This window comes from Pogona vitticeps, chromosome 6 (genome assembly GCF_051106095.1).
Source record: "Pogona vitticeps strain Pit_001003342236 chromosome 6, PviZW2.1, whole genome shotgun sequence".
In the NCBI taxonomy this organism is placed as follows: domain Eukaryota; kingdom Metazoa; phylum Chordata; class Lepidosauria; order Squamata; family Agamidae; genus Pogona; species Pogona vitticeps.
In genome coordinates this window covers 107,003,082-107,015,466 of record NC_135788.1, presented here as the reverse complement: position 1 = coordinate 107,015,466, position 12,385 = coordinate 107,003,082, and the positions used below count along the sequence as shown (strand labels likewise).

General features: G+C 46.3%; 1 protein-coding gene across 3 annotated transcripts; it reads right to left on the bottom strand.

Moving 5' to 3' along the window:
• Positions 1-754: 754 nt before the first annotated feature.
• AKT1S1 (AKT1 substrate 1) lies at positions 755-12,102 on the bottom strand. 3 transcript variants are annotated; one of them, XM_020792875.3, is made up of 5 exons: positions 11,931-12,102; positions 10,220-10,686; positions 5,389-5,466; positions 3,444-3,592; positions 755-1,849 (listed from the first exon to the last, which is right to left on the bottom strand). In XM_020792875.3, the coding sequence occupies exons 2-5, from the start codon at positions 10,683-10,685 to the stop codon at positions 1,706-1,708; spliced, it is 837 nt and encodes a 278-aa protein (XP_020648534.1). In that variant the 5' UTR covers position 10,686; positions 11,931-12,102; the 3' UTR covers positions 755-1,705. The 3 variants fall into 3 exon arrangements, with proteins under 3 accessions (XP_020648534.1, XP_020648535.1, XP_020648537.1); XM_020792876.3 differs by having other exon boundaries at positions 11,921-12,095; XM_020792878.3 differs by having other exon boundaries at positions 11,489-11,990.
• Positions 12,103-12,385: the final 283 nt, after the last annotated feature.

Below are 12,385 nucleotides of genomic sequence, written 5' to 3'. Positions count from 1 at the left end.
AACGTGTTCATCTTCCTCTCCTGCCATGCACAAAGGGTCCAGGACTCACTGCAGTACAGGAGTGTACTCAGGACACAGGCTCTATAGACCTGGATCTTGGTATATGCTGTTAGCTTATTAAGCCATACTCTCTTTGTGAGTCTAGAGAACATGGTAGATGCTTTGCCAATGTGTTTATCCAGCTTGACATCTAGGGAGAGAGTGTCAGAGATTGTTGAGCCAAGGTACACAAAATCATGAACACCCTTCAATTCTTATGTAGAGATGGTAATAGAGGGAGGTGAGTCCACACCCTGGCCCATGACTTGTGTCTTCTTCAGGATGATTGTTAATCCAAAATCTTGACAGGCCTTACTGAAACGATTCATAAGTTCTTGGAGCTCTTCAGCAGAATGGGCAACAACAGCTGCATCATCAGCAAAGAGGAAGTCCTGCATGCATTTCAACTAGACTTTGGTATTCGCTTTCAATCTAGAGAGATTAAAGAGCTTTCCATCTGATCTAGTCCGGAGAGAGACACCTTCTATTGCAGTTACAAAGGTGTGCTTCAGCATGACAGCAAAAAAGATCCCAAACAGGGGTGGCGCAAGGACACCGCCCATCATGTGGTGATGTAGTAAATGACCATAGGAAGCAAGCCTCTAACTAACCTCTGCCCTTCCACCACTCAGGTTAAAAGCTTTCCCCATTAGGTATCTTCACCTGCATTTAAAACCCCTTCCTGTCAGACAGACAACAAAGCAAAAAAGATTGGTAAAAGACAACATTGCTTTTATTATTGGCTTGTAGGTTGGCAGGAAGGAGAAAAAAAATACATCCTCTCCCTTCCAGTTCACCAATTAATCTTTGGACAAAAATAGAGGGCCAGGGCGAGAAAAGGCCCTTGAAAATCTGATACAAAAGTATGCTGGGGCAGTGGAGTCTGGGGGTGGGGGGGGTGGGAGTGGGGTGTAAGTAGAAGGTGGTATGTGACTCCCAGAGGCCCTGTTGAGGTTGTGTGTGCCTAAGAGCAGCCCCGTGTTGGAACCACCCTCCTCAGTAGGAAAGAAAGGACCCTGAAATGCCACCACTGGGCACTGGGAGAGACGTGTGCCTGGGGTGGGGCATGGAATGGGAGCGAAAAATGAGAAGGACAAGATGACAACGTGTCCCATTATCCCCCAACTCTCCACAAAGGGGCACTTCGCTTAAACTGAAGTGTAGACAAACCCAGCTTATGTGCAAAAGGATCTTTTAAGACACTTATTTGGGGGCAGGGGTTAGGGTTTAGATGAAAGAACATTTCCGACTAAAGAGAACTTTCAGCAGCCCAAGGCTAAGGTATGGGGGGTGGGTGGAACAAAAGGGGTTCATTTGTCAGTACGCCTTTGTAGTGTCTTTCTCTCTTGGGTGGGACAGATACCCCTGGCAAAAGGGCTGCGGTACCTCCTGCTCACCCAAGACAAAGAAGAAAGTGGAACAGGGCTGTTTGGGCTGGAGAAAACGGGAGAGAGGTGGCCCCTCCAACCCAAATGTAGTGTGAGACTGAGGTGATCATTTCAATTTAAAGCTTATGGGAGCTTGAAGCTGGAGGAAAGCGAACAGGTCTGAATGGTATGGCTTAAGGGGAGCTTCCAACCCTGTCCACCGATTTTGGGGGGTGGGGGGGCAGTGAGGGAGAAGGGCACCCACTGGAGGAGGGGAGGCACCGGGGCTGCCACATCCTTTAGTATTTCCGTTGCAGCTTCTGAAAGTCACTCGTGTTGAGGCGAGGCCGAGGCAGGTCCCCAAACATCTCTGTGCCATCGGACACTCGCAGCACCAGGGCCCGCATGCTGGCGGCAATCTTCTCAAGGTCAGGGGATGAATGCTGTTAAAAAGCAGCAAATATGAGAATGTGAAAAACTTCGTCCCTCTTTCCATGATGGCCCCCTCCCTTAGTGATGGGCACGAGCTGGTTCGTCCCAGTTTGTAAAGGTGGCAGCACAGGTACGGCTACTCCCCTCCCCTGCCCCCCTCTGGCTCAATTGGCCACTCACCAGGCCCAGCATGTTAGCTTCCAGTAGTACCTCCTCCACTGATCTTCCCGTCCTGGCAACAGCTCGGGCTTCTCTGCCCTGCCCTCTTGGCTGATCTCCCACTCAGACAAAAGGGCAGGGCAGAGAAGTCTGTGCTCTTGCTCGTGACTGGGAGATTAACTGAGGAGGTGGAAAAAGCAAGCCCGCTGGGCCTGGTGAGTGGTTGGTTGAGCCAGAGAAGTGGGGGGAGGAGGAAAGCTGCAGCACCCTTTGCTGCCTCCTTTACTAACTGGGGCAAACTACTTCATGCCCATCTCTAACCCCCCTCAAACTCTCTAGAGTTTGCTGGTTGTGAACATTTCCTAACCTAAGAGCCATCCGGGCCTACAAAATTTCTCTCATCACCTTCTGCTGATCTTGGGAATCATTCTTTACAGAGCAGTTTACGCTCACCAATTAAAACAAACAAACACACACATGAAGAAAGCTGAATTTTGTATGATATATACATCAAGTCATTCTCCAGAGTTTCATTAAATCTTACCCATTTCTGGTTTGGTACCAGGCACTGAAAACTCAAGGCTATACTTCACAGACATAAAGATGAGGTTTTCCCCCCACCTCAGAGCAGAGTTTACATTTCATTTCATAAGTACAATGAATTAAATAATAAATAAATAATACAATGAATTAAATAATTCATTGAATACAAAATGCTGAACATGGCAAGAGAAATAAATAAGAATGAGAGCCTGGAAAAAACTAAGCCCAAAAAAATTAATAAAAGGACAAAAATAAAGGCAATAAACAGAAAGAAGCAATATAGCTCAATTTAGGAAATTAAGGAATGGAAGAGAAACCCAATGGCATACTGTGGACACACAAGCCCCTCCCCTGAAGCCAAAATGCCTGAAGTCCATTTCCTTTTTATAAAACCTCTTTGAGGGCTTTGTTGCTTGCTTTTATGCAAAAAATCACTTTCCGTAGAGCAGTGGTTCCCAACCTTGGATCCCCAGATACTCTTGGGACTAAAACTCCCAGAAGCCATTACCATTTAGCTGTGCTGGCCAGGGTTTCTGGGAGTTGTAGTCCGAGGACACCTGGGATCCCAAGGTGGGCAACCAGTGCCCTAGCAGCTTCAAGGGGTAGAAGTGCAGGAGAAGGCCTGAGGGAGGTTAAGCTTTGAGAACCACAGCAGCAATCCTGGGGCCACAAGATGGCTTGCAGGATTCCCACTTCTGCTTTGAACCATTCTGAGCTTCATAGCATTCTGATTATCATAAGCAGAGCTTCAGTGGCAGGGATTATACAAAAAAAAAAAAGGGTCTCCCTTCACTTGCCTACACAACTCTCCTTCCAACAGGATCCCCAGTGCTTGTCTGGACTATTCAGAGTTTCCTAGCCTTCTGCTACGAAGACAGGCACGCACACAGAGCTCCTCCTTACCTTACTGTTCTCTTCATCAGAGGATCGCATATCTTGCCGTTGCTCCTTAAAGCCCCAGATGGGCACCGAAACGGGCAGAGATTTGGCATACTGATGGCTAAGTGGTGGCGGGGCAGTCTGCCCAGGAGCTTCCTCGCTCAGACTCCCATCTGAGGAAAAAGGAATGGGTGGATTAGGGGAACCACAGAAAGTAATACCCACCAACAGGAAGAATGACAGTCCCAGTCGACAGTAGGGATGGGGGGTGGATTCCGCAAACTGTGCTTCCTTTGATTAGAATCCCTGTCGTCTACCTCAGTGGTTCTTAACCTTTGTTACTCGGATGCTTTTGAACTGCAACTCCCAGAAACCCCAGTCAGGACAGCTGGTGGTGAAGGCTTCTGGGAGTTGCAGTCCAAAACTCCTGAGTAACCCAAGGTTAAGAACCAGTGGTCTACCTGCAGTTAATCCACCAAGTGTGGGTGGTCAAGATTAGAGATGGGGGTATTCATAGACGAATACAAATATCGCTGTGCAGCTGGACTTAACGAGAGTCCAGCCCCTGGGGACCAGACCGTCCACTCACGTGTCCTGCTGTGGCGCCGGTCCCGCTCCTCCTTGCAATCGTGCCTGGAGCACTGCTCTCTTCTTGCTCGGCTGGCCACTCGGCAGCCATGCAGGGAGACTCAGTCTTCCCTCCCCCTGCTTGGAGTGGCCATCTGAGGAAGAGGAGCCGGACCGGCACCACAGCAGGACGAATGGGTGGATGGTCACGGGGGGGGGACCCTTGTCAAATCCAGCTGCGTAGGGATATTAGCATACAAATACCCCCCATCTCTAGTCAAGATCTTTAAAAACTAAAGCACAGGTGGGTAGCTTGTGTGCAACGATACTGTTGGACTACAACTGCCACAATCTCTCACCACCGGCTATGCTCGCAAAGGGTAGTAGAGTTACAGTCCACCAAGACCCAGAGTGCTACAACATGTCCTACAATTCATACTATAACTTGTCTTAAGGTTCCCGAGTATATCCTCTTGCTTAAGAACATGGGAAGCCCCTTACTAGATTCTACTACTGTAACCCAGTCGTTTCCAACCTTGGGTAACCCAGGTGGTTTTTGGACTGCATCTCCCAGAAGCCTTCCCTACTAGCTGTGCTGGCCAGAGTTTCCGGGAGCTGCAGTCCAAGAACCCTTGGATTACACAAGGTTGGGAACCACTGATTTAACCTATTGCCACTGTCACCACCCAGTGAGACCCCAAGTACCCAGAAAATATAATTTCCTCCCAAAGATCAATAATGGTTTACAATTTAACTTCTACTCACCCTAATCTATAGCACGTCAATACTAGAAAAAGCATGCATTCAATTTTTGTAGCCACAATGGCAAAAAAGAAGATAGGTTAGGACAAAAGGTGATGTTTTAATGCCGTTTTTGAGCTATCGTCATACTGCTTGTTGGGTTTTAATTTGGTTTAATAGCCTGTGATGTTTTCATGTATTGCTGTTGGTTTTATCTTATTATTTTATCTTATTATATTTTATTATATTTTACTGATTCATTATTTTGCTCTTGTAATCTACATTTTTGCTACATTATACCTCAGAGTACTCTGGTGAATGAGTAGTTTAATAATGCAACATATGGAAAGAAATTAAACTTGCAAAGGCTGTAAGGCCACCATACTGTTAAGCAGACTTTTGTTAAGCAATGTTTTTCCCACACAGTATTCAAGCTTCTGTACTGGACGTTTCTGCAAACTACGCATTTCCTTATTATGCAGGTAATAATTCAGAAGCTTTGGATGAAATCAAAACCTTTTATTTGATAATGAGAGATTCTCACAATGCATCCGGAACTACAAAATATTGGTGCAGCTGTTCTCTTGTTATAGTTGGACGTTTCCAGCTGTTTTTTGGTTCCTCCTTGTTATTCCATTTGATCCCCCCTGCTGCCACTCACCATCGGTGCTCTCTAGATCCGAATCAAAGAAGGGCTCGTAGTCCTGGGTCGGTGAATCCTCATCCATCACAAACAGACCTGGAAGTGGAGGGTGTTCGTTTGTTTAAAATACACATAGAAGGACCAAAAATTGACCTGCATGAAATCCCACAGGCCACAGCCTTGCTTTTTTTGGCACCCGGCTGCAGCTGCCCCTTAACTGTTGAAGAGAAAGAGAGGTTGGCATTGAAGAGCCTCGTGGCGCAGTGGTTAAAACGCTGTACTGCAGCTAAAACTGTGCTCACGACCTGGGGTTCAAATCCCAGGTAGCCGGCTCAAGGTTGACTCAGCCTTCCATCCTTCCGAGGTCGGTAAAATGAGTACCCAGCATGCTGGGGGGGCAATGTGTAGCCTTTATAATTAAAATTGTAAACCGCCCGGAGAGTGCTTGTAGCACTATGGGGCGGTATATAAGTCCAATAAATAAATAAATAATAAATAAATAAGAGAGGGTGGGAGTTGAAGGGCTCGGTCATCATCAACCACATCGGAGGAAGGGGAAACATGGGAGGAGGCAGCCGAGCACTGGGAAAACCCCCCCCCCCCCATCTTCTGCATCTCCACAGAAGTGCAAACAGGGACAGGAGACAAGGGGGGGGTCACCTCCTCCCAACCAGCCTGTTTGGCTGTGAAAGAGGTCAGGGGGCTTGAAGCTCCGGCCCTGCAGCCCCCAGCTGGCCCCGCATCACCCCAGCCTTGGCATCCTTGCCGCAGAGCCTGGCCCTCGTTTACCTGCTCTCCCTTTAAAAGGGGTGTGCCCTGGACTGTGACCCACACTTCCCACCTGCTTCTCTGGACCTGGACTTTTGTACAGTGGACCCTCGACTTACAGACCGCTCCACCTGCGGAATTTTTGACTTACAGACTTCTCCGGCCGCAAAATTTCACTTCAACTTGCGGTCAGAGAATCGACCAGAGAATCAATTCAAATTTGGCGCTTTCCCCGCCTCCCCTTTCTGGTCCGATCATGCTTCCAGATGCCATCCAGGGCTTCTCTGCTGCCATGGGAGGCATCTTGGAGCCCCACCCCACCCCCGATCATGCTTCAGAGGAACGATCGGTGGCAGGGGGAACCTCCGAGATGCCTCCCGTGGCGACGGAGAAGCCCTCGGAGGGCTTCGGCAGTGGTGATGGCGGCAGCCCCAGACCCCTGTGAGGCCTCTGGCAGCGGCAGGGAAGCCCTCAGAGAACTTTGGCAGTGGTGAGGGACCCCTTTGGACCAGTAAGGTGCTGCTTTTTGCATTTATTTCCTTTTTTCGTGTGTGGGGGTATTTTTTCTTTGGGCCGGTTACGGATTAATGGGTTTTCAGTGCATTCCTATGGGAAATGGACACTCGACCAACAGACTTTTCGAGCTGTGGCCACCATTACAGTACAAATTAAATCCCTAAGTTGAGGGCCCACTGTATGTCAGTGAAGACAACTAGGGCCCTAGCCAGACTCGCTACGCCCAGGGCCAGAAATGGGAACATGAGGGAAGGGGCAGTTGGGACTGACTCTGTGCCTTTCATTAAAAGCTGCCATGAGTGACCAAACCAGGCTGGAACCTATGGATTTTTTTTGCTGGGGGGACTCCTCAGCCCCTGGGCCCCCAGGAGAGGAGGCCATCGGGACTCGCACCCTAATGGGAGGCTGAAGTCTGTGGGGAAAGCCAAAGGTTTTCCACCCGATTTTAATGCAGCTGTATTTTGACTAAAGAACAATTTTTATAAGATGCTGTATAAAATTAACCCCCTTCCTCACCTTCTGTGGAAAGGTGTCCTTACCTGTTAGCCTCACAAGTGGATTTGAAATCTCCACCCAAGTAATTAAAATTAAGTGTTTCTACAGATTTTGGATTCAGCAGTTACCAAGAGGAATGAGTAGAAATTTGTTCTTAAAGCACTGGGGAGCTACAAATCATCATTCAAGGCAGTCAAGTTGTTTGTGTTCATTTTCTGAATACCCTTCTCTTACAACTTCCACATCAAGATTCAAATTAAATATGGGTGTTCCAACACAGCTCAAAGCCTCTTTTGCTTATGGTGCACAGAAGGAAATTTACACAGAAACTGTATTTTTTCCATTTAAAAAATTGATCTGAAGTGGCCTTTGCCACTGGTCAGCAACTATTCTCGGAACTGCGAGAAGAACGATAGCCCCTTTACAATAGCCGGGCAACAACATCTTCATGGTGCTTACGGTACTTCTTGATCCTTTCATTTCTATGATGATGAAAGCTACAGGGCAGGTTATAACTCTTGGGGCATCAAGATGCAGTTGCTGATCTTTAATTTACAAGATCAGCATGCTAATTTTTGAATATGGGATTAACTGGGATGTTGTGAGCAATTTTACCCTAAACTGGATACAGATATCCATCTGTAGAGGGGCTAAGTTTCTCATAAAAGGTATTTTCCATTGCCCTGGAAGGAAGAGTCAAGGCCACTTCACAAAACGGCCCAATACAAACTGAGCAGGCTTAGTGGCTGTGAAATGTTGGCTGACTGTTGGGGGAAGTTCGAAGGGAGAACAAAACAGAAGGTCCTCGTAGAGGATGTGGCTGGCCATGGGGTAGAATGTCACTCGACTCAAAGAATGTTTAGCAAAAGGCTACTGGGCTTTTTTTTGACAGTTAGGATTTGGTTTTTGTTTCTGTGCTAATACTGTAATTGAGCTTAAGGATCAAAAGGGTCACTTAGTGAATGAAAACTTCATTTGCTTAAATGGATTGACTAAGAGGACTGAAAAGCTTGGATAACCCCAAGGCAGATTGGCTAGTACCCTGAACCCATTCCATTTATTTAAGGTGCTAAGGGACACTTTCAGTGCATTGCAGAAGGGTGGCATGTAAATATAAAGGAAGAAATGATGGTTCAATGACTTCAGACATGATCTATAAATGAAGATTGGATTATCAGGATCAGGGAGAATTAAAAAGCAACGTGTTAAAAGTAATGATGTTGCTGCAATGTGCTACTTTGGGAGAATAATAACATAATGATGTAATTTTTCAAAAGTAACATAATGTGTATGGCTAACGTTTACTTACTACTTTTAAAACTTGTTCTAGGAGGATTTGGGACCAATTAAAAAAAAGGTAAACGCTGGGAGACCAAAGTAGAAGAGGAAAGCCAAACAGAAGATAGATTGATTCCAGAGCTACAGCTTTGAGTTTGCAACAAACACATTAATTATAGGACTTTTTGGAGACCCTTAATTCTTAAGACTGCCATAAGTCAGAAGCAACCCTAGCTGGCCATAGGTGAAGGCATGGTGGTCTCATGCATCCGGAAGATGTATGGTTAGGGAAAGGTGGCCTAGGAGCGCCCAGGGCAACTGAGAAAGATAAAAACTTGCAGTGATGCCTAGGAGATAGCAGCTTATGGACACCAGGACGAACTTTTAAGGCTCAAAACTGATGCCAACAGACTTGGCCCATTTGCTTTGTCAGTCACCATATAGGAGGTCCCCACACGGGCCAACAGTCTCACATAGCATGAGGTTGGATTCCTTAACCCTGGTAGCTAAAAATACCTCTGCTGCCCCCAGCTGTGCTTAGGTCTCACTCAGGGGTATCATGTTCATTCAACAAATGGACAACACAGGGAGAGTTCAGTAGGAAGGGCCTCAGACTGAGAAGATAAGATGTGCTGGAGATAGCTCAGGGGTTTAGGTCTCTGGCTGTGGAGCCAGAGGTTGGGAGTTTGATTCTCCACTGTGCCTCCTTGACAGGGAATGGACTTAATGAGCCATAGGGTCCCTTCCAGCTCTGCAGTTCTAAAATTATATTATCAAACACCGAACTGACATAAGTAGCAAAAGGCATCTGTCTCTAAGGCACCAGTTTGTGTCTCCTCACTCAGTCACACACTCAATGGGTAACCTCTGCCTCACTCTCCATCTGCAAAATGAGGGGGATACTGCACTTTTTAAATAGGGTTGTAAGTATTCCTGAGAAAACCTACATGAAATACTGGGAAGCACTTGAGAATGCACCCCCTATCAATATACAGATTTAGTCAACACAGTAAGGGTGGGCTTTTTTTTTTTTTTTTTTTAGGATTTCAAGTGTTACTCCTATATGAATTTATTTAGTGATCTAGAGAAAGGATGAGATGATAATCTGTCTCTCTTCTGCTATGTGAGGTTCGATGGGGTAGTGGTAGTTGTAATAGATCTTTTTGGTGATGGAACCTGAACTCTGCAGACATCTTCACCAGAAGACCACATCTACACAAGCTTTTTATATGAGTGTGTTAAAACAGTACCAAAAAGTAAAATACAACATACAAACATACAAACTGAAATAATGTAATGTTCAATATACGCTTTAAAAAAACCTTCTCCAGCAGCTACAGGTTTTGCTAAAATCTTGGCTACAGAAGGGCGTTGACCAACACAATAGTTGCAAAATATTTCCGAAGGCATCTCTTCACTCTTAAACATAAAGTCTGGTTTCTTCTTAACCCTCTGTACTAGTAATAAATCTCATTACACCCAAGTCCTACAATTAAATAACTTTTCAATAAAAACATATGTACTTTCAAAGGTCTCTCTCACTGCCGGACTTTCAGTGTGCTTTTCAAGAAATATGGCTTTTCAAGAAAGCCTTCAAGATGCCTAAGGAATTTATTTTTGGCTACGTGATTTGTTTTCCTTAAATATTGTGTTTGTTTTCACATTCCCCCGAGTGTACCATTCTAAGAATTGGGTGGCAAGCCACTTCCAGCTATTTGATGGAAAGGTAGGATTTAAACATATGAACATGCCAAAAAACAACTAAGATGACATTGAGTGCACAAAGGCTTACCCATGGTATCGCTGGGATGCTCTCTCCCACTCGGTTGCTCCAGTTCAGTTAATGTATTTCGGTCTCCTTCATCATCTTCATCATCAGGTTCTTGGGTTTCCGAAGGCTGTGGCAAGGGCCCCTGGGGGGTAGGTGTCCTGTGTGGGGCCGGCTCATCTGCAGCATAAGTAGGGGGCAAGCTCCGGGAATAGGATCCATGGGTGGGAGGTGGGCGAGCAGCAGAAAGAGGAAGGGCCGTATAGGTGAAGGCAGTGGTCTTGTGAACCACTGCAATATCTTCGAGGTAGCGTTGAACGGCATCAGCCAAAGCCCCACTTCCATGCTGTGCATAGCTGAAGTTGCTTGGCGGTGGGGCTCTGAAGGCAGTGAGCAGCACGATCTCGTTGCCCGTTTGACGCCGGTAAAGTTCTGCTGCAGCAACCAGGGTTGCCCAACTCTCTTTATGGTTGTCAGCCATGTCTGTCATCCTGCAAGCAAACAAGAACAGAAGGGCATTAACGCTTGGCCCTATTACAGAATTAAAGACTCTCTAGTCATTTGTTACAAGTCTTAGCCAATTTAACATATTGGCTTTACAGAGGCATTGAATCATACTTAAAATAAATGTGTTGCTGGTTTATAGTGACTTGGAAAAATTTGCAGATTTATGGATTAGAACTTCATGGGCACTGGCCATTCTGTCTAGGGGATTCTGGGAGTTGTAATCCAAAAAGTAATGGCTGAAATCCAGTAGCAAGTTGTAACTAGAATAGGCCCATATACAGTAATCAGTGGGGATTTGGTGAGTCAACAGGTTTGCTCTACTTGTAACTTACTACTGGATTTCAGCCAAAGTTTCAATGCTCCAGTGAAATGCCTTTCAGAAAATATCCATTACCCACATTTTCTGTTACAAAACAATTAACTATTTCAAGTTGCAACCAGACCAACTGGAGGCTAAACAATTTTAGTTGACTAAGCTAACCAATGCATCAACTTAGTATTGCAACTCTATTCAACGTTAGGCCCAGTGGCTCTTTCGAAACCCAGAAAGGAATAACAAAACCAAAATGTCTGCACTTTTAGATAGGAAAATGCAGTATAGAAGGTGATAGCAAGAGAATGGAATGGAAAGAGCGAGGTAGGGGAAAAAGAGAAACGAGGATTCTTTGAATCAGCCAGAGGGGAGAAACCAGCCAATACACCTGGAAGGGTCAAGAGACAGGCCTTCTGGATCTTTTCAGGTGGGGGCAGTGAGAGAAAAGGCACCAAGATTAGAAGTCTACTTACAAAGAGAAAGAAGACAGATCCAAAAAGTTTTGGAAAGGCAGGAGGGTCAAGAAGCTCAGACTTTAGGCTCTTGTAGAAGGGGCCATCAGCCTAGTGGGAAAGAAAGGAGAAAGCACCCTACCTGAACCCCTTGGGTCCTTTTGGGAGGGAACATGGGGCCCTTTGTAATGGGGCAAAATCAGAAATAGGGTTAGGGAGAAAGTGCCCTAGGGCTTCAAGCAAAAAAACAAACAAACAAACAAAACCCCACATACATTTATGCAAAAGCTACATTTAAGCCAGGAAAGGGAAAACAGAGGTTATTATACTACTGGACAGAGGAAGGTTATAGAGGGGGGGGAAAGCCGAAAATGGGCAAAACAATTACTAACCCCTCCACCACCACCCAATCCACGAGACTTCGAAGGAAGATGTTAGAGGAAAATAGATCACCTTCGATTACCTCTTAAATCCTTCTCCACGGTTAACCACCAGAGCCTCCCCACCCCCTCTCGGGGCCACTAGTCGAAGTCCTGACCTCTCACCTTTAACCCTTCCCAGGACACTTAACCCCCTCTCTCCACCTCCTTTAAACAACAACCTCCCCTCCCCCTCCCCACCCCACGACTCCGCCTCCTCCGGTTGCCCTCACCAAACATGGAGGCGGAACCCACCACCCTTCCCTTTACAAAGATGGCGAAGAGAGCGCGGGCGGGGGACTCACACGTCATTATGCCCAATACAAAGATGGAGTCGGAAAGTGACGCGTTCTGGATATGAGCCCGTCTCTATTTGTCCATGTGCCTACAAAATGGAGACCATGTAGCAGTGGAAAGGTCTCCCTTTTTAAAGATGGTGGCAGGAGACTCAAGGTGGTGGGACTCTTTTGCTGTGGGAGTTCAAAAATAGCAAGAGTAA

Coding starts and splice junctions, on each gene's coding strand:
- AKT1S1 (XM_020792875.3), bottom strand. CDS start 10,685: ATGACAGACATGGCTGACAACCATAAAGAGAGTTGGGCAACCCTGGTT. Junction 3,593..5,388: donor GGATCTAGAGAGCACCGATG/GTGAGTGGCAGC, acceptor CTTTTTCCTCAG/ATGGGAGTCTGAGCGAGGAA. Junction 1,850..3,443: donor CTGATGAAGAGAACAGTAAG/GTAAGGAGGAGC, acceptor GCTTTTTAACAG/CATTCATCCCCTGACCTTGA.